General features: G+C 39.8%; 1 protein-coding gene across 1 annotated transcript in view; it reads right to left on the bottom strand.

Annotated features, from left to right (window-relative positions):
• Nucleotides 1–13,491: 13,491 nt before the first annotated feature.
• Nucleotides 13,492–22,961, bottom strand: part of DTHD1 (death domain containing 1) — a 41,159-nt gene continuing 31,689 nt past the window's right edge. The window contains exons 7-11 of the mRNA XM_018561261.1: nucleotides 21,759–22,048; nucleotides 18,465–18,709; nucleotides 16,524–16,581; nucleotides 14,177–14,466; nucleotides 13,492–13,500 (exon numbers count right to left, since the gene is read on the bottom strand). Coding sequence (XP_018416763.1) covers nucleotides 13,492–13,500; nucleotides 14,177–14,466; nucleotides 16,524–16,581; nucleotides 18,465–18,709; nucleotides 21,759–22,048 — 892 coding nt within the window. The remainder of the gene's footprint in view (nucleotides 13,501–14,176; nucleotides 14,467–16,523; nucleotides 16,582–18,464; nucleotides 18,710–21,758; nucleotides 22,049–22,961) is intronic.

Genomic DNA, 22,961 nt, shown 5'->3' with positions numbered 1-22,961 from the left:
TAATTTAACTTTTATTTTGGGGTGGCAGGTGTTGTAGTTCCAGTAAAATAGGGAAAAACCTTACTTGCAGTACGGAAAATAAAAATATAAATGAAGCGAAAGTAGGCCAAGGGTTTAATGGGCATTTTAGCCATAAAAAGATTTGGGTATTGGGAACGGGATACTGGGAGATTGCTTTATGATTAGTACACACAAGTTTATTTATCCCTAGCTTGTCATTGATAGTGTAAAAACCAAAACATTTATTGATGACATGACATTTTTCATACTGAAGGCAATGGGATTCCCCACACTATTGATTATTAAAATATGTACAGCATAGTAATATTTTTTTTAGCTTGTCTGTTTCTAGTATTTGTATAGTACTGCTATTTGCTAAGAGTGATCCTTTAGACAGTTATGGATTATTTTAGAATTGTAAATGTTGAAAAGCATCTACAAACAGACATGTCTTGTATGGGAATCATTATTTCTAGGTGACACTATTGCCCATCAAGCAATGTAAGCAGCAACATCAGAACAAGGGTCATACTGCTTCTTACTAGGTGCGTTGAAATAAGGGAATTTTCTATGTCCCTACACAAAGAAGAATCAGACATACAGGGGATTTCCATTTTTCCTGTTAATCCTAATAATACCAGGGCAATTATAAAGCAGTGAATGTGACATTCACCACATGTGCACTGCAGGTGAATCAATCACAGTAGGAAACACCTGCAATTAATGTGCTGCTTTATAAAAAATATTCTAAGCTTTGTGGATATCGCCAGTAATAAGTGGCAAACTAGGTATGCAAATACACAAATTAAAGAATAGATTAAAAGAAAACAAAAAGCACAGCACATTATTATGTGAGCAGGGACCTTCTCTACTTTGTTAAATAATGAAGCAGTTTAATATATGCTCCTTAATTCCCATTTGTCATTTCACTCTTTTATCTATTTAAACAGATGCTGCAGCGATATGGATACAATCAATATTAATTGGAACACTACTGTCATTTCTGTGTCTGTGTCTTTTAGAACATCTTTAAAGAAAGCCAAGGGGGATAGACCTAGGATAAGGACTACATTTTTCATACTTTACTTGTAGACATGTAACCCCACAAAACATTTGTTTCTTTTTGGATTTATTTGGATTGTTATTTCTTTCATTTTTTGGATTTCTAAAATTCGATTCGGTTTGTTATTAGGAATTTGTATCGTTCGAATTTTTATTTTGGAATAGAACCACAACAGGAAATCACATGACTGTGCCTGTAATGCAACCCCTACAAAGCCAAAAAAAATCTGATTGTCTAGAGAATAGTCGCATGCTCAATTTAGTTTCATTCTGAATGAAATTCAGACAGATCCGAATTTGCATTAATTAAACATTCAGATTCGTTCGCGTTCGGACACATTCAAATTCGGAAATTCAGATGCATCCGAATGTCAGAATTTATTGAAATTAGTATAAATATTCATTCGGGACAGAATTAAGTTTACATGTCTATTTACTGGCTGCATGCTTGTTGCAAGTCAGTGACTTATTACATAATGAATCCAGGATCAGGATGATAGCCCATGAACTTTAATAAGCAAGTCAGCAATAACAGTTTGCATATTCATATCATTACAGTTTCCCTTTAAAACTCCAGTTTTCATGAGAAAACACAATCACCTTTTGTTCATTGAGAGGATTTTAGTACATGTTATTGCAGATCCAGATTACATCAGCATAGTTCCTAAAATAATCCAAAATGTCTGCTATATAGGAACCTTTACTGTTATTATACAATCACTTGTACCAGTATGAATGTAAGAAACATCACCCCTCAGCAATCCTTTTCATACATGAAAACTTCTAGTTGAGTAGAAGCATCAAAGTGATTTTCAATAATATTGTTGGGGATCCCACCTTCCTTGCAACAGGCTGTTTGTAATATAAACTCATGCTCTAAGCAGGTTTCTGCTGGACTTACAGGAAAACTGCTTACTGAGTTTAATAGCCTTAGCTGCCTTTTTCTTTATATTATCAAGGTAGATTGTGCAGGATGCTGGAAGATTGCTCTGGTCAGTACACAATGCGCCAGGATCGGGAATCACAGATGTGATCTGGAATCAAGGATGTGGATGCTAGCTGCACTAGCAGGGGCACCTAGATCAAAGGGTGCAAACAGTGTAAACTGACAACCCCCAGAGCAGGAGTTCTAGCAGGAACAGAAGCTGTATAGGCTGTATGAGACAAGCGGAAGTCCGGTTCGGCTGGAAGCTCAAGGACTAGGCAGAGTGCCGCAATGCTGAGTAGGTAGAATGGAATCCCCCAGAGAGCGGAGTCCAAGGGCCAGCCGGTATTTCCCAGAGCTCCTGATGGTGAAGACGGATTTTGCTGCATGCTGACCCCAGGTCGCAGCCCCCAAGTTCACCCTATTCAGCCTGGGGGCCCTATTCAGACAAGGCCAGAGGTCAGGAGTCAGGATAGGTTGCAGACCAGGATCATCAGAAAACAAGCCAAAGGTCAGTATGGGTGCCGGACAAGGATTACCAGAAAAAAAGTCAAGGGTAGGTGCATGGGAATGATAGAGGAATCAGTAGCTTGACCTCAAACAGGAGCTCAGTGACGAGCTTGGAAATGCTGTACTGTATCGAGCTGTAAGAGCTACTGAGTTTAAAAAGAGTGAGCAATAGGGAGGAGATACAGGATTGACACCAAGCTGACGCACTGATAGGCTGAAAAGTTGAATTAGCAGGTGAGTTTGGGTGACACCTAAAGCTGCCAGACCAGTACAAGAGCAAGTTTGGAACAGAGCACATGCTTGGGGGACTACAAGCAACAGGATAGCCCTGCATGCCTGTAGAACCAGGGATAAGAGGTCTGCATATACCTATAAAACTACAAGTGACAGCTAAAGCTGCAACTCTGCAGCTGAACTGTGACATGGGGGTTTATTTATCCAACACATTTGCCATCCTAAAGTTGATGAGATTTTCAACACTTTCTAACATTGTGTTTTGTAATACAATAAATTTGCTGTGACCGAATATTCCTCAAAGTGAATGCTGGGGATGAGGAAAGAACAGCAAATTTGCAACTAATCTCCACAAAAATGTCTTGGCTTTAGATTTACCCTTTCCCACCCCATCAAAAAGAAAAAAAAATAGCTGGATCTAAACTTGAATGTTCGTGCACCTGTAAAATATTTCCATTCAGTACACAAAGACAAGCTTTTAATATGACAGAGTAATTAATGCCAGTGTGAAGGGTTTCAAGTATTTTGCAAGAAGAGCATCCACTTAAACCATCTGCTAAGCTGAATATATTGCCGCTATAGAATAAAAAAACACTGACTTGGTCTTTGCATTAATTGAGAACAGCAATGCGTCAAAGTGATTTTCAAACTGTCTTGATGCAAAAAGCGCTAATATAATTAGCATCAATATTTAAAGCAACATTATTTAAAGCCCTCTGAGTCATTGCACAGTATTCACAAGTCATCAGGACAGAGATTGCCAGAGCCTACCTGACAGTCTGTGGTAATAGGATGTGCATGTGTCTGCTTTCAGGGTCCAGTTCATCTTATGGCTTGCTGAAGGCCTGTCAGTTTGATGCTAGAATATAATCACGGCTGTCACCATGATGTACTAAGAATCTGATGCTTACCATTTATTTTTTAAATGGTATTTATAATGTAATGCACAGTTTAAATTAATGACTATAAACAATGCAAGATCACTGCATGTTGTTGCTTCTTGATAAGCAAGATAAACTAATGAAACATATATATACACGAACTAGACACAATGCTGTTTAATGAACTAATTAGTATCGGTGTAGAGTTTTTTTAAACAAAAAAATACATCTTAATTTAGATACTAAATCAATGAACACGTATAGTCATTTTTCTTTTAGATATACATGTAAAACAGGTCAGCGTGATGTAAATAATCTCATCAATGGGTGTTCATTTTTTTCAAAAACCATGTTGCTATCTATAATATGTAGTTAGTGCAGTCATATCATATACCGGCTCTGCTTTTTGCTTTGCTATGCTAGACAATAAATATGGTGAGCATATGAAAACAATGCACTACCTGTGTGGCTGAATAATTACTTTGACAGTAGGAACTGAAATACTGCATGGAAGTCAGAACTCCCTCTAGTGGCTATTCAGCAAATTTCTATCTTTAATGTTGCAGTGAAATACACTGCTCCCTCTTGTGGCTAACAAAAAATCTCTATAGTTATTATTGCAGTGAAATAACCTGCTCCCTCTTGTGGCTAATCAACAAAAGTCTCTATTTATTAATGCAGGGAAATACAGTGTTCCATCTTGTGGTTTTGTAATAAATCTCTATATGTAATACAGAAACAAAAAAGCAGAGATTATGGCTTTTTAAAAAGTAAAAAAAAACCGTTAAGAACTCTGGGCAAAAGTGTCCTTAACCCTTGCAGTGGGCCTACCCCTGCACTGCAAGGGTTACGTGTTCGTTTTAGTCTAGGTGCTAAAAAAAATGATACTCACCCAAACCGCTGAACCAGCTGCCTGCTTTTCTGGCCACTGAAGCCTGTCACCTTCTTCACTGCAGCAATGGAATGTCCCTCGGCATCCTCATACATTTTGTCTAGAACGTGATGATTTATGGGACCTTAGACCGCTACAAGAGAGAGGCTCCAGAGACTGGACTAAGAGCAAGCCAGCTCAGAGGAACAGGTGAGTATAACTTTTTTTTTTTAGCGCCTAGACAAAAACGAATAGTTAACCCTTGCTGTGCACGGGTAGTCTCACTGCAAGGGTTAAGAAAAATTCTGTTCAAAGTTCTGCTTTAAAAATAAATTAAAATTTTGTATGCTTTTATTTTATTATAACAGGTGCAAGAGTAAAAAAAAACAATGTTTAGCTTTAATTAAATAATTATTTAGGGTTTTTTTTCACTAAGCTGCCAAAGGCAGCCGAGTGAATAACCAAGCCGAAGTGAAGGGAGCCCAACGCTGTAGGGCTATTCACTTCAACCAAGTACGGATGATTTCAGCCGTACAGCGGCTGGCTTCGGCTCCCTTCACTTCACTTCTGTTCACCCAAAAATGCTGAGCATGTTTGGCCTGAGCGAAAGTGAACAATCTGTTCGACTGCAGATACAACATCTGGATCGGCTGAGCCGAACGCCCGGCAGTTCACTCGCTGCCGTTCGCCCCTATTCTCATAGGGGTCAAACGGCAGTGAGTGAATAGCCGAATGCCTCCTACCCTTCAAGTCTGATAGGAAAGTTAGGAGGGACCCCAAGTTAAGAAGTAAAAAAAAAAAAAAGTGTGAGGGGTTCCCCTCAAAAGTCCTACCAGGCCCTTTAGGTCAGAGCAGGAAAGCAGGGGGGCAAGCAAGCTCCATACCAGGCAACATGCCCTCAGCATGAGGAGGGTACTTTTCCATGGTCCTCCCTTGGAAAGCACCATGTCCCCTTTAATTGAAAAAAAAATAGAACAAACGTTTTTGACAATTCCTTTAATTAAAAAAATTAAAATCCCCAAAATTGCAAGTCTCGGCCAAATGAAAACAAATTGGTTGAGTCGGCCATGACGTCATTTGAGGACAGTAGCCTGTCATTGTATGACTAATGCAGAGGGCATGTGACCTGGTATGGTGCAGGAAGGAGGGGTGCTTGCTTGTCTCCCTTTTCCTGCCCTGCCAGGCGAGTGCTTGGATTAAGGGCCTGGTTTCGAATTTTAGGGACCCCATTTTTGTATCTCGTTTTTCTTGGGTGTGGTAGGCCTTTTAGGGGTACCCCACCCACTTTTTTTAACTTTTTAACTTGGGGTCCCTCCTAACTTTCCTTGCAGGGAGAACGATTTGCTTCGACAGGCCGTTCTCCCCACTTCAGCTGTGAAGTATATGGTTCAGCTCAGCAGAGCTGCTCGGCTGCCTTCGGCTGCTGTATGGACTATTGTGAAAAGCCTGCACAGCAGCCCTTCGGTTTGGCTGAACTGAAGGGCTCCGGCGGCCGAAGTGAACCGAAGGATTAGCCAGAGCTACAGCTATATTCTTCGACTCCTTTGTGAATAACCCCCGTAAAGTTTACCTCCAACCAAAATGTTTGTGTGTTATGCAGTGGGGTATGGCTTAGATCCTCTGCAGATCTTGTTGTTTGTGTCTCTATTGGGTAAGTTTCCCCTTACCTTATATCAGTGATAAAATTTAAGAAATGTTTATCTAATGCAGAGATGCACAGTATATATACATATGTAAAACAGGTGCATTGCTAGGTCAATATCTGGTCTGGGGTATCCTTGGACACTAAGACATCTAGGGGTTGATTTACTAACCTTATAAACACACCACAAACATGTATACACCTTTATAATGTGGATTGGAACAACATTCACCATATTTATTCGCAGATAATTTTTGTACAAGTCATTCTGAATTGAGAAAGCTGGTTGGATGACCAGTGAAACGTCTTCAAGAAAAATACAGCAAGTCCAGATGCCTGGACTTATTTTTTTACAGATATACCATGACCTGGATGAATGAGAACCTTCACAGACAAAAATGTGAACCTCTAGAAGAATGCACTCTTGAAAGATGGCAACTGGATCAGGCATGCATGGCAACAAATCAGAGATCTCAAACAGTTGAAGCGTGGTTTTGATCTGCCTTACTGTATAAAAAAATTGAAACTAAAATCCCAATTTTGGTTAACTACTTTCACAACAGAATTTTGTTGAAGTGGCCTATACCTGTATTAATCTTTCTATAACCCTGTAAGGGGTCTCATAATATTTTCTAATGATTTTGCCCCATATCATGTCACACTCTAAGTAATGGTTTACAAATCTAGCACCTCTCTTCTCTAGGAATAGGCAACCTACAAAGATTAGTGCAAGGACATGCCATATAATCATCTGAAAGTGAAAAAGAACCCCAGAATGACTGCTAAGGATTATTAAGGATGTCTTTCACTTAATATCATATGTGTCACGATTCAAGAAAAAGACTGAACATTGCTCATAGCAGGTTAACATTGAGGAAATAAAAAATGCTTCTATTCCAAATTTGCCTAAGACCATGTGGATGTTTTACAGCACTACTGCTACAATGTTTTATAGACAGATGGGACAAAAAATAATCTCTTTTGTAAATATTCAAAGTGTTATTTAAAAAAAAAAAAAACAAGTTTGCATGCTGACATCAAAGCATTGCTCACACTGTGAAGCATGGTGTGGAGCAGCTTTGCTTCCAAAAGTCAGGATGACTTGAATCCATTCAGGGACTAATGAATTCCAAGTTGTATGATTGCATTTTACTGCATAGTTTTATGCACTTCAAAAGGGGTTGAGTTCAAAAGAAGTTAAAAGTATGCCAGTTTTTGCTTAAACAAAAGCATTTTTGTATTTTAGAATGGCCAAGTCAGAGTTCTTTGTTGTTTATAAAAGTCAAAGAAAAGCCGAAGAAAAATGCACAGGAACAAAAGTGTAGCCACATATCAATTATTTTGTTTCGTGCTCACCGTAAGGTTGGATGCCTTAGTCAAATACATTCATCTAAACCTTCTACACATGTTCTCAGCCACAAACATAACATGTAACACCACAAATTTTCTTCACCGTTTTCAAAATCAAACTTTTTTTGTCATTATGTCAGATTTGTATTTGTATGTATAGCTAAAGATAAACTATTTAAGCTTTTCACTTACCTTTTTTATTCTATATCATTTGCCCTAGATTGTACCTTTTAATTTAATAATCAAAAGGCAAGAAGTATTGTATCTACTAGATTTGCAGAAGAAAAAGTATTTGAGTGCCATCTTGTGGCAAATGGTATATTACAGTGTAATCATTTCAGGCTATGTGCTCATACATCTTTCATAAATCAGAACAAGGATATGGCATCTACTTGCTCAGCCATATTACACTCAGGAACATAATTTAATGCTGTTTGATTTTCCTCTTCTCATTTCTCATGTTATAGCCTGACATGCAGACAATTTACAGGAAACGTAACATAAAACTAAGTGCCCAGTCACATCTTTATATTCCATTTCCACTGCTGTAGTTTTAATATTACACACAACTCCCAGAAATACTAATATTTAATACAATGCAACAGACCATTCCTTGCTGAACCTTTGTGGTTTGGTGTCTTACTAAATTGCAGACAAACAACAGCTTTAGATATGGGCCATTGCATCCCTCCCAACTTCCCCACGTTTTGAGGCAAATCCCTCTGTCCCTCTTTCCTCCCCAGTTGTCCCTTTTTTTTGGTCTAATGTTATTCTGCACTGAAACCTTTATCCTATCTCTTATCTTGTTTGCTTAAAAAAAATAGTACAAAGGAAAAGCAATGGTGAAAAAAAAAATCAATTTAGGTTATTTTCGGCATATAAATTCTTAAAGTGGCCCTTTACCCATATCTTTAAAATAACAACAAGCACACCTTTAGAAATGTTTAGTAATGACAATGTACAAACACATACTTCTAGATAACCACCGGCTTTGTATACTTTGCATACCTTATTTATCTTTTCCCCCCCAGTCTTCAGGTAAGTGACCATGTTTACTAAGGGCAGATTACTAGATCTCATATTACTTCCTGAAAGTCTGGCACATGTGACTAGGACATGTGACCATGCACACAATCTCAGGGGAGGAAAATGCCTTTCCCTGAGATCTCATGAGATTACAGATCAGATTTCCCAGCCATGCTCTGCTTATGTAAGCTTCCCAGCATGCAATACTTTGGCACATTACATCATTTGTGGCAGAAGTGGACCAGGAAGTAGATGAACTCTATTTGTAAGTAAATTATTATTATTATACAGGATTTATATAGCGCCAATAGTTTGCACAGCACTTTACAATATAAGGAAGACATTACAATCACAATACAATTCAAGACCAGATGGTAAGGTGGGCCCTGCCCGTGAATGAAAAACAGGTTTGTTTAACTAATGAATGTAAGATGATTTTAAATGAGCATGGAGAGGTCCGCTTTAATACCCTCTATAACTGGCGGTATGACAGGGGCATGTGCCCATTGACTAAATACATTGTGCTGGAATGTGCACCTCCAGACATGTAGAGTAAACATATGCTTATTACGGTATTATGTATGGATCCATGTGGCTGTAAAGCTTTATCAGCATAGCGCAAAGAGCTACAAGAGTGTCCCAGAGGACACATTATTCAAATCTGGCCTTGTTAGTAGTGAGATATGATTGATCCAACTGGTGGCAGGGGGGGACGCTGAAACCCCTGCTTCTACATCCTATAAGCTTATAATTTATATTCTTCTCGTGTATGAAAGTACACATCATAATAGACACTCTCAAATTGGAAACTGGAGAAAGGATTAAATATAAACTACCTCCACCTGTGTAATCGTATCTTTTAATCTTATCTTAATTTTTAAAATTATGCCGTTGATGTCCAGGCCACTTATGTGAAATAGAGCTCATTTAGCATAAATAACGAATTCTATAACTGACACAATATTAAAAGAAATCTATATTTGTCCATTTTTTATTATTATGCTTAGCACAACAACATACATATTACTATTTAGATTTATTTTCAATCACGCAAATATGACATTTAATATATAAGTATCTCCTATAAACCGCCTGCAGCTAGCAGACAAAGCTCTAAGCCAGGCTCAATGTGCAGCTAAAGTCTCAGCTGGCTAAACAGAGACCTAAATGAGACAGAGGAGGGACACATCTTTGCTAGCAAAGAGGGAAACAATGTAACTCATGAATTAACTCAGTCTGCAGAAAGTATTAAAGTTACACTAGGCTCAGGAGTTAAAGCTTACAGATGCACTATAGTCAGGGCCGGACTGGCCATAGGGCATACTGGTGGGCCGGGCTGAACTACCATTGGTGCCTGGGGGGCTGGGGGGGGGGGGGTTCAGTAGATCTAGGCACAAGATTGGTGGCAGAATAGGGCAAGAAATGGCGGGGGGCACCGGCAGTGAGAAAGGAGCCAGGAGAGAGCCGGCTGCAGAAAATACATACACACGATGCACAGCAGCCTGCAGGCACACTGTGAGGTCGCCTTGAGGCCTTGGTCAGGAGGAACCAGCGAGCAGCCACCTAATTACACAGCCCACAGCCTCTCCCTGCTGCATGATGTTCCCGCCGAGGAAAGCCAGATAAGGTGAGTGCTTTTATCTATGTGCCTATGCTCTGTGTGTTCTGTGACCTGTTTTCTCAGCCCTCTATAACTGATGGAATTATTCTGCATTTCTGTATAAAGTATTGGGGGGAGTTGTAGTCCTGTATAACCATTACCATTCTGCATTTCTGCATAAAGTATTGCTGGGCGTTGTAATCCTCTATAACCATTACCATTCTGCATTTCTGTATAAAGTATTGCTGGGAGTTGTAGTCCTCTATATCCATTACCATTCTGCATTTATGTATAAAGTATTGGTGGGAATTGTAGTCCTCTATAACCATTACCATTCTGCATAACGTATTGCTAGGAGTTGTAGTCCTCTATAACTATTGCCATTCTGCATTTCTATATAAAGTATTGCTGGGAGTTGTAGTCCTCTATAGCACAATTTTAGTTTTTGCACGTAGGCGTACTGACACGTGTTTGCGTATGTATCTGTGTGCACATGCGGGGCAGGGACTTTTTTTTCACATTAACTTTTTTTTTATTTTATATTCCAACAGTACATTAGACAAATAAATTTAAACACACACATATAAAAAAATAATTTAACAATCACAGTAACTTACATCATCATTCTTCTCAACCCTCCAGAGAAAGAAAGAGGGGGAAAAAAAAACAAAAACTTGTGCATATACATGCACATGAATGCCCACACACATATGCAGTCCCCAAATCTATTAATAAGTACATTAGTACATTAAAATCACCCTATATCTATTTAATTATATATGGCAGGGGAGCGGGGCACTTTAAAAAAAAAGCATTTTTTTAAATTGCATTTTTTTAATTTTCTTACGTTTTTTTTATTTTTTATTTTTTAAACACTTTATTTTTTTTACACTAACCTTATTGCTATCACATAGGGGGGCTAACAATCCCCCTATGTAATAGCAGATAGGGTTTGACAGGTCCTCTTAATGGAGACATCAGGGGTCTTTCAGACCCCTAATGCCACCTAGGGACCCCAAAAATGCTGAGGAAGCAGGGATCTGCTTCCTCCGCTTCTTCTCCTGGCTCTAAGAGCCGGAGAATGTAAATAAACCTTAACACTTCTGGGTGCAGTGATGGGAGGAGAGATTAGCAGCTGGAAGCCTGCTTATCTCTCTTCAATCATTGCGGGGAGACCCACTGTTCCGGTCCCAGACCCGCACAGGGGACAATGGAGCCCGGGCAAGCCAGCAGTGTCCCCGGTGGGGGGGCACAGTGCCGCACTGTACAAATGGCAGCAGCAGTGTTCTTGTCTTGGTTTAACCACTTCTGCGAGCCACTGTATATGTACGTATTGCGGCCTGAAAGTGGTAAGGGGTGTCATGTACACACCATATAATATAACTGTATGTGGTTAATGAATGTAATGATAGTGTATAGTAAAATATAAAATTTTGTTCACTTTTCTTTGTTTATATTTTTCTCCACATTTTCAAGAACAGTAAACCGTCCAGCAAAATCTGACAGTGACAGGAGCTGGCAATAACTATAACACTGCCAGGTGTGCATGTGTAGTTGCAGAAACTTTGTTTGTTTTTCTTTTCTTTAAAGTAGTACTGAACGCTCAACCTTTTTTTTTTTAACCACTTGAAGTCCGCGGTGTTACACCCCCTTCCCATCCAGGCCATTTTTCAGTATTCAGCGCTGTGATACTTTGACTGACATTTATTCCGTCACGCAACAATGTACTGAAATTCATTTTATACCCTTTTTTGGGGATGGATAGAGCTTTCTTTTGGTGGTATTTAACCACCACTGGGGTTTTTATTTTTTACTATATTAAGGAAAATTTACAGAAAAAAAAAACTGTTTCCCCTATATTAAATTCTAAAACATTTATTATTACCCAATTTTTTGGTAAAATAAAAAAGACGGGGTCACGTCGGGTAAAAAGACACCAAACATGTCAAGCCTTAAAAGTGCACACGTGCACAAAACCTCAAAAAACTACATTACCCAAAATTGGCCATAGGCAACACTTTAAAAGCTTTTACCGCTCATCAGTTTAGTGTTATCAGTGATTGATGGCCCTAAAATGATTGCTCTCACTCCGATGTTCGCAGCGATATGTAACGTGTGTAGCGCAATTGTCGTTTAGGAAAAAAATGCCGTCTGGAGATGGCAACCCGCTGATGTGAGTCTGCCATCCGTCCGTTTTTTCTTAATGGGTGGACGGAGGGAGGTTAATAATGAATTTAGATCAAGCAAATAAAATTGCTCAGCAAAGTATTTCTTTACATTTTTGCCAAATTACTTTGGCAAAAATGATCACAAGGGAGAGAGCAGTCTGCACCAGCCATCCATCTACTAGCTTGGAGAAAGGAGGAGGGATGAAGGAGGGGCAGGGATCAGGGCAGTGACTTGTGTGTTTGTGGTGACACATACAGCTTACTAACACACACAAAACAGGATATCAGGGCCAATGTTCAGGGGTCCAGCACAGACGTAAGACCTTTCAAGATCAAGAAGCAGCATCCATTGTAAGCTATTTAATCAGCATTTGAAATAGCTTAAACTCGTTTGACTTTATTATAACTTTAAAGTAGGTTTTAAACCATTGGAATAAAGTTTGATCATTGTAAGTACCCTTGACATTGATACAGTTTGTCCCAACCTTTGTCACTGTCATTGAACGTCTTGGTCAGTCTGGACAGAAATAAAAATAAAGGCATCTGACCAGGGGCGTAACTAGAAATCACAGGGCCCCATAGCGACATTTTGTATGGGGCCCCTTTTATCTCTAGTTACACCCTTTGCAGAGCCCAATTGAGATCCCACACAGCCCACCTGAGGGTGACCCTGCAGAACCCACCATAGACTCTCTAAGGTGGGCTCTGCAGGATCACCCTCAGATGGGCTGGTCACACTCCTTACCTGCCCGCCTCCTCTTCCTCCACCGTCGGTGATGAGCCCTGCCTCCTCCGCTCGTCACCGGGCCCGCCTCACATGTCGCCGGGCCCCGCCTCCTCTGATGCCAACCCCGGGCCCCGCCTCCTCCACTGCTGGGTCCACCCTGCTCCACCGCCGCTGCTGGCTCTCACTGACTCAGCAGAGGCTGTGGAGAGGAACGCGTCGCTGCACAGATCACTGTCAGTGATCAGAACAGCGGCACATTTATCTTCACAGCCACCAGTGTAAACCAGCAGCATGAGATGCCAAAGCGACCCAGGCAGCCCGCAGGGCATCAGGAACATCCTGGCCAGGCCCCCCTGTACCCCGGGCCCCGTAGCGGCCGCCTGGGTCGCTATGGTGATTGTTACGCCACTGCATCTGACATAACAAGCAGTCTATAAACCAAAGTATTGCCATTTCATGCATTATCCATGTACAGGTATCAGAATATAGCATTTTTCATGATAGCTGTCGATTAAAAATAAAATTATAATCATCAGCACGAAAACAAACAATTTGACCTGAATTGTAAAGTTTGTTTATTAAAAAACTGTGCATCATAACCAAATCGAGTTATCTTATAATTAGGATAAATGATTAGACCAAACAGTAGCAAAAAACTCAACTATAATTTATCATAAGACAAATATTTTTATAAAGTTGGTATAAAACATATCATAGATTTGAAATGTGTACTTTTTACATATTATTTGAATATTATAATAATTATTATTTACATTTGAAAGACCAAGCACCTTATTAAGAATGCTACTTATGAAATTGTTCATTAATTGGTATCACAATTGCAAAAACACTTCCAACATGATCTAATTTTAATAAAAAGGTGCAAAAGTCTTTTTTTTAAATGTTTTTTTTCTGACTAGGTTTTAGCTATACGTATAATAAGTGATTTGCATAACAGATGTAAACAAATTGGAAAAGTATACAGGAGGGGCCTGCTGTGCAATATAATTGCTTCTTTACATACTCCTTTATGCCCAAAGAGAAACTTTCTTTTTTTTTCTTCAAATAAAAGAGCAGCATTCGGCTCGGCTGTTCTGCTCGGTCCCTCGAGGGACCGAGCAGATGCTATTACTTAAGACATGCTAGGCCCATATGTTTCTTTTTAAATCTAGCGGTTTGCTGTAAAATATATTTTGAACTCCCATTTTACTTTCATCTGCTCTACTAAATCACCTCGTCCACTTTTGTTTAAGTGTCGTGCTAAGAGTCGGTACTTGTCTGTTGATGTGGGGAGTCTTTTCTTCCAAAGAGTTAGCAGCTCATAGACTTGAGCAGCTAAATTATCTGGGTTCTTTAGCCTCACCAGCTGGACAGTACTCCGCCGAAGAGGAAGAGACAGCAACAGTTCAGTGGCATCTTCTTCTGAGAGTTCATGAGAAACCCATTTTAACACACTGTCCCACAGAAGGTCTGTCAACAAAGGAAATATCAGTCAACTAATAGCACCATATTGAAAAATTCAGCAGACTAGGGGTGGGTCAGTGACCAAGCTGTACTACATAACTACATTCATGGAAGGATAAATCTTCTAATAGATTATGTTGTATTATAGGAGGACAGGAGAGTTACCAATCTGTTGGCAGATGATTCAATTCAGATCTATGTGGTTCAATTTTGAATTTGTCTGTTTGCCTTGATTCCAATTTTAAAAAAAAATGTACTTTCATGCTTTAAAAACCTTGTATGCATATATCACAGCCCATATTCAGGATTAGACTCAATTTGGACAGTGCACAAGAAGGGACCCTGCCACAAGCTGGTGTGTTCCTATTCAAACTTCAATTGCCAGCTAGGGTGTAGCCAGTCTGAGCTCTGATTATTAGTGTTGTCTGAATTTGTTGGGTTCCCCTAAGCCTAGTGCCTTTTTTTACTTCTGTCTATTGCCAGGGAGTGTTTTCCAGCAGATAGCACAAGAAAATACAGTGTTATGGTTTATGAATATTAATTTAACTCTTGGAAAATTAAAAGGAGATTTATTGACAAAGATGTGGGCTGGGGAAGGAGATAAATAATCAGGGAACCTTTCTAGAAGGGTCCTTACCTCCCAGACTTTGCCTGATAAGGATACTTATATGTGCAATGGGCTCCCATGCGAGGGGGGGGTGGGTAGAAGAGTAGAAAGGCCCTCTCAGGTCTTCTGACTAGGGAAGAAAGTGTTCTAATGCCGGGTCCCAAAGATTGAAATGGATCTATGCTGGGGCCTGTCAGACAGCTACCAGTCTGTGGGAGGAGTTAAAGTTATTTACAAGAGAAGGAATTTGTTGCTGCTATGTTTGGGTATCCTGTAACCCGTGACCCTCTCTCCCCCGGACTTTGAGCCAAGATATTTTGACAGGTTTGATATTGCTCATTTGATTGCCACTGGTGGGTCAATGTGTGCAACTTGGGGAAACAGTATGCCAGTACACCAGTAGAAAAGCTAGGAGGGCCCGTTAAACTAGGAGGCTCTTTAGGGGGTCATCGCTACATACATACTCATATAGGTCCAAATATGGCCAGTGACCTCGCAAGGAACTCCAGGGAGATACCGCCCCAGAGTTCCCTGCACATTAAAATCATTCATCTGGCAGGAACCCTCTCTATGCTCAACCTAAAGAACAAGTAGTAATTAGGAGGGGGCTATGCTTCTTCCTCTGGGATCCCACATACTTTAGAGCTCCACAAAAACCTAGAAGGTAAATATTAGTAAAATTAGAATGAATCAAGTACTTTTAAAACAGTGTTATGCGTTATTTTTTGTTTTTTAGCTGCACGCACTGGTAAAATGGTTAGAGCCACAAGAGACATCTAATACCAGTTTACCAGGGAGGTGGAGATCACCAAATTGGCAGGTAGGACAGGCACAAATGCCTCCTTCCTGAAGAGCTTGTCAGCATTAGACACCCGTGCTTTGGGATAGGGACCCACCATTGGGGTGGGGGGGGGGGGACAACTTTTAAAGCAGCCTCTAGTGTGGAAGGATATGCTGGTGTTCTGGGCAGTTTAGTATTGGTGGGGAAAAGGGGAGTGGCATTCTAATTTTTATCACTAACTGCTACATTCACCTGGTCCACATTCATTCTACTACAAATAGGGTGAATGTAAGAGTAACATGCCATGTTAATGTCACTTGGGCTAATAACGCTAAATGATTTACAGGGTGAATTTCCCAAAGTTCTTTATAAATATACCCCTTATCATATCATATGCACTCAATACTTGCTCTGCTTTCTGCTTAGTAGTGCTGCACATTGGTGGTGCCCTGCTGTTTCTTTTTATCTTATGTTAACCTATCAGGCAGGTTCTTTTCGACTGAAAACAGCAGACCCTGTACAGCAGGTGATCTTTGCCTAAGATCTAGATCATATGAGGGAGCCTCTTGATTATTCTTGGTCAGAAATAGTTAATTTTTTCCATCAAAATAATATGATCTGGTACTGAGTGCACTTTAAGAAGAAACTTGCTATACATAATACAGAAATAATTACCTCCGGGATCGCCTGTTATTAGTTTTGTACTTGATGGCCGACTGAAGTTTTTCTCCACCTGGGAGTATAAAATATTAAACAATTTACCATGTAAAGTAATATCAGTAAATTACAAAATTGAATATGCACTTGAGTAAGTCAGCAGTTGCAATGTTAATAACTAACAGAAGAAATAAAGCAATTATATTTTTTTACTTTATCCAAAAAAGGATTTTATTTCAAACACAGTTCACTGTATTTTATAAGGAGATACGATTGGAAATCAGTTTTTAAAGGCAACTTGGTGCTGTATATGAGTAACAGTATTGTCAATATGTTACCATTTTTATTAAGAGATAATACATTCATATACAGAAAAAAGTTTTCCTTTGACTAGATCATTTCTTTGAAGCTACCAAATGTGAAATCAAAACTTTTCACAATCTTCTTTTAAAAGATTAACTAACAGAATTAGGTATTAACATACAATCTGTAGTAGTGTTACTGTGAAATACGTTTTCTTAAAGTGCACTTGTGTCAAAATCTTTAATAAGCATTGAAAGAGCTTTAAAATGTGCCCCATTTGACCTATGTAGCTGCAGGCGCTGTGGTAAAATATATCTTCAAAATTCATAACAGAGACAATGATATGGCAGCCTCTGTCCCCTTATTTTCTTTGGCAGCAGGGCAGCAGGGACTTGACATTCTGCCAGTCATCTAATGTAAAGAAAAAGTGTTGTCAGCTGCCAGAAATCAACTATAACCTGACTTCAGAGTCCCTGCTGTAATTATTTCAGAATGAATTGCTCCACAGTACCTGCAGCTATAACGGTCATTGTAGGGCTTGCTTTATAGTCCTTTTACTTCTTGTAAAGAACATAAAGCACAAGAAATATAAAGTACTTTAATGCTCATAGTCTAGCAACACAGCAGCATTCATCTATACCCACTTACTCTGAAGTCACTATCTCTATTTTGTAAAAGCTTCCTCACCAGCTTGGAGGCTTGATAAGAGCTGTAAGGTGGTATAGGTTTTGCAAAAAATAAAGAATAGAGAATAAGGGAAAAGGGGGCTAGATTTTCAATTAATCAAGAAAAAGGCATTGGACCTGGAACCTACAACATTTATAGGGTTTATGATATACATAACATAATTTGCAGCTAACAACACTCTTTTTCTCCTCCTTTTTAAAACATTTTTAAGCAATATGAAGCCTTTAATACGCTCTCCTCTCTCTGACAATCACTTAAATCGCTTCCTTCTGGTACTGGCAACTGGATGCTAATTGTTGGCTATACAAGTATATTTGTAATATTTGTATAGGACTGTATTTATAGAGAACACTCATGCATGGTCAGAATCACCAGTTGCTCTGAATAAAGAGATGCATCTGAAGTGCAAGCATACACAAAAGGTTTCTTTGATGCATAGGCCTATTGTATGCCTTGGTTGCCCTGCTCCGGGGTGAACACAATGCTTCACGTAGACATGAGTTTCCTCCAAATGGCCAATTACTTTGGTGATCACATTACCACTTCTGCACCATTCCATAATCACTAATGATTGTATGAAGGAGTAAAGGGGGACAAATTATTATATAGGTGTGTTGAATGAATGGAGTGCAATGACAGCCATAGTGGGGAGCACTTAGATAGGACCCCCAGTGAATCACAATGCCTAGGAACCATGAACATAACATCCAGATCTGGGATGGTTGAAACTCAGTTGCTTTGACTTACTATGGTCACATTTCCAGTGGAAACAAGTCAATTCAGCTTTTCTTCTAGTTGTTCACCAATAATGAACTGATGTTTATATATTTTCTATGCAACTGAGATCTTTGTTCTTTACTAGCAACAAAAGTGCGCTCGGGAATTTGTACTTGTAATTAATTGCTTCTTTCAAATGCATCTCTGTCCTGGTTACAAATTGATGACATGCTTGCAACTTTTTCTCTTTACCTTTGGGAGAGTAATAGGAAGCTTGCATACTGGTGTCCTTTCCTGTAAAGAGCTATCGTTTGATTGTCCAGTCTTGTAACTTGTAACAATGTCTTCCTTAGATACTCTGTAGAATGCTACTGTGCCTTTATAATGTGGAGAGCTGTAATTTCCAAACTCATCAACAACACTGAGATCTAAGGACATCCTGTGCATTTTCTGTGAGTGAAATGTCAGCCTATATGTCTTTTTAGAGTCTGTGCCATCTGAAAGAAATAAGGAAAATAAGGATATCATTGAGAGTCTTTTATCACTTACACAATGTATTCTTAAAGAACAAATATTTTACACCAGCTCATACCTGTCTTTACTGTGCAAGGAACTGTCATTAAATATTACCAGTAATTCATCTAAGGATTGTGTAATTACCAAGATTTCTACAAGAATAATTTCTAACACGTCTAATTATCTTCTTTTTCATAATAATAAAAAACACAGTCTGCTTGTACAAATAACACAAACTATTATAGTCATTCATATCTTAATTGCACTATTTGTTCAAAGCCAAACTCCAGGCTATTTTGCCCCCTGGTCTGTTAAAAAGAAGCTCGGGCCACATATTCAATCTGGTGCTGTTCCCAGCAATACCTCTTCTTCACTACAAGATGTCCTCAGTATTCCAGGTTGTGATTTCCAGCATCACATAACCCAGAAGACTGAGGGCATACTGTGACTGCAGGGTATCATGGACTCATATCATGGTGCCTTGTATTTGCTGTGTATTGTTGCATCATCAAAGATCCTCTGGCTAAGAGAAAAGATAAAGAGGAAGAGGAGTATGTGTAAAAGTAAGGAAAAAGTAAGTTCAAAAAAGAAAACAGCATAACATACTTGCAGGGGACCTCAAGGGTGGGAGGCGAAGAGGCCTGGGGGGAGGGCATGGAGCCTAGAAGTGGTCTTTAAACATTATTAGTGGTGGCTAAACACATGATAAGATTCCTTGCATTTAGCACCTTATAGAACCACATTTAGCAGCCATAAACTCCTGATCAGACTTGCACTATGGTTATGATGATTATGAACAAATTTGTGTTTACAAAACTAAGCCCATAAATGATTAATCCTTAGAAATCTGTAAAGCATTCCAGCAAATGTGCAGTACGGCGCTTAGTAGGAGCAGTGAGAGTACATATCAGTGAAAACTCTGTACTGGGATGCTAGAAGCTATAGTCAAAGTTGAACTGGTCTCAGGTTTGCATTCTTATTTATTACAGGGAATTTTTGGGAAGGGCAATGGGGGGGAGGGGGGGGGGATGTTCCTGGTTTTTTCCTTTATTCTTTTCAGTTTCAGTTTCAGTTTCAATTTCATGAGACTATTTGTTAATTAATATGACTTATTTTATGATGATATCACATTTATACAAGTTATTGCTAAGGTTTCATAAACTTTATGCATATGCACACAGTACAGTGTGTACTATACTTTGTGTAACTAAAGGTTTTTCTCATTGTTATTTCTTATCATTTGAAAATATTTCAATATATTTTTTTTATTTGAGACAATAAGACAGATTAACCACTTAAGACTCAGGTGATATTTTAAGACAGCACCAAGTGCAAAATGATCAACTCCTAGGCTTCTGATCCTGCAACACAGCCCTTCATAATGATCATTGGTAGAAGGCGCTGTAGGCACACGTATGCATTTCATTTTTATACGTGATATGACTTTATCATAGCATTTGTAGTCCATTGCTGGCTGCAGCCAGAAATAGATCACTGTTAGACTACCCAGGTCTCCAAAAATATGTTTTTGACTTTTTGCTTTTGTAACTTTCTTTAAATAAAATGTCATAATGCTGAGTTCAAAAAGCTTTAATACCACGATAGCAAAAATCTCCACTTTCCACCAAATTTAGTTTTCAAATTTATTGGCTGTAATCAGAAAAAAAACATTATTTCTTGAAAAATAAGGATTTACGCCTATTGCCTTGATGATACATTCTAGCCCAAACCAAAAATTAAACCTTGTGATACATACAGGAAGCACAGTCAACCTGCTCAGTACTTCAGTGTTGCTGTAATTCACCAGTACTTCCCACTTCCTTTTGTTGGTAATGTGATCTAAAATGAACATGCTGATGATGCTGCTGGAACACCCTCTTACATAATCTTTGCATACAAAAAGCCTGTTGTAAAAAAAGTATATATGTGTGTGTGTGTGTGTTTGATAGAGCTACCAATAACATTCACTTCTGCCTTGGAAGTTTGAATTGTATTGGTGATGCAGAAAGAAGAAATGGAGACCTAGCTTCGGTAAGTAAACTCCAACTACCTGTCAACCAGTGGCGTAACAACCGGGGGGGCAGCAGGGGCGCGGGCCCCGGGCGAAAAGTGAAGGGGGGGCGCCGGCCGAAAATGGCACTTTCGGCTAAATGCCGAAAGTGACAGTTTCCTGCCGTTTTGTCGGCGTGGCCGTGATTCCTTTCATCCCCGCTGGGACACAGAGCAGTGCCCAGCAGGGATGAAAGGAATCAGAGAGAAAATGACAGCCGGCCGAGCGCTGCGGGACGAGAGCTGTGAGCGGCCGGTGTCTTTCCTCCCACACCGCTCGGCCGCATATCACAGTGCAGCAGAGCGGTGTGGGGGCGGAGACAGCCAGCGCTGTCACAGGAGGCTGGGCTCTCCTCTTGCAGCCTCCTATGACAGTGTGTGTCAGAGAGGAGAACGGGTACAAGCACTCAGTGATCAGTGATCGCTGAGTGTTTGTACATAATTGAGGACCTGGTATGCTATCTATATCCTCAATTATGAATGAATGGGAAGTGCATCACCTCCTGTTCATTCATAATTGTAGTTATAGTAAACATACCATGTTATCAATGAACAGGAACACTCATAAAGGATTCCTGTTCATTGATAACAGGGGACACAGAAAAAGAGATTGATGACTCTGTGTCCTCAATCTCTTTTTCTATTTTTAAAGGGAAATATCAGGGGTCTGTTTAGACCCCCAATATTTCCCCGAAGCCCCTAAAAGTAAAGTAAAAAATAAAAATATTTAATAAAAAATTAATTAATAAATAAAAATTAATTTAAAAAAATGAAAAAGTTTCTAAAAAAATAAAATATTAAAATTTGAAAAATTAAAATAAAAACATGTGTGTGTGGGGGGGAGGTGCAGGGTACAGTTCTAGTGGTTGTTTATATAATGGGGGGGGGGGCAAAAAAAATTTCTGCCCCGGGCGCCCAGAACTCTGGTTACGCCACTGCTGTCAACTGATATTACATTGTGATAGAAAAATGTGTACTCACCTGTTGCAGATATGTTGCCACAAAACAAAAAATGTATTTGGTCTCCTTCTTGAAGAGCTATTCCTTCAGAGGGCTCAGGGGGTCCAGTGTATCCAGCTTCCGTTAAAGCTGAGATTTCCCAGTTTAACTCCTTAGAGGGAACCAGTTCTACAATGATGTTGTGAAAGTTGTCTTTCTTGTTATACAAAACCACATTCACCAATGAGCTGTGTATAGCAAATTCCAGATTATGAATAAATTGAATCAAATGTGGAGCATCCATAGCTGAAGACAGACGAACTACAATAAAACTGAAACATACAGTAATCGATTAAAATGTGCTTTTAATCTTGACCTTATAACAAGCAAGCTGTCAAAATATCAGAATTAAGGGGTCAATTCACAAAGCTGCCGTAGGCAGCCGTGTGAATAACCGACCCGAAGTGAAGTGAGCCGAACGCTTTCCGGTTATTCCCTTCAGGCTTGTACGGCTGATTTCAGCCGCACACCAACTAAAATCAGCCATACATCGGCTAGCTGCGGCTGGCTTCGGGTCAGCCAAACATGCTCAGCATGTTCGGCCAACCCGAACTGCAGAAGGAGTTTGGATCGGCTGAGCCGAACCTCCGGCAGGCTACTCGCTGCTGTTCAGCCTATTCACATAGATGCCGAACAGCAGTGAGTGAATAGCCTCTGTGGTACCGAGCAGAATAGAAAGTTAAAAAAGTAGAAAAAATAAATAGAAAACGATTGGGCGGAGCTAGCAGTGACAGCTAGCTCCGCCCAACTGTTTTCTATTGGCCGAGCAGTTCTGCTGCCGTCAGAATAAAAAAATAAAAAAGCCAATAGCAAACTAGCTATTGCAAAGTGAAATAGCCAATAGGAATCTAGCTATGCATTCCTATGCTGGCTTTTTTTTCTGACCTGAGGGTGGCCAGCGGCCCCATGTCAGAAAAAAAAAGAAAAACAGATCGCAAGGAAAGGTTTACTCTGCTCGACCGAGCCGAGTAAACCTTTCCGGGACAAAGTGTTTCTCTCCTGGGGGTCAGGAGCCGTATTAGACTCCCAGAGCGTCCGGGAGAGTAATGACAGATAGCGTCCCTGGTTACCAGGTAACAAGGGACACCATCTGTCATTACACACTGAGAACCCGGAGAGGCTGTTGTGATATCATAGCAGCCCCGCTGGGTTCTCAGTGTGTAATGACAGATGACGTCCCTGGTT

This window comes from Nanorana parkeri, unplaced genomic scaffold, assembly GCF_000935625.1.
Source record: "Nanorana parkeri isolate BGI_ZX_2015 unplaced genomic scaffold, ASM93562v1 scaffold511, whole genome shotgun sequence".
Lineage (NCBI taxonomy): Eukaryota > Metazoa > Chordata > Amphibia > Anura > Dicroglossidae > Nanorana > Nanorana parkeri.
The sequence above is the reverse complement of the archived record's forward strand: the minus strand, read 5'-3'. Positions and strand labels throughout refer to the sequence as shown.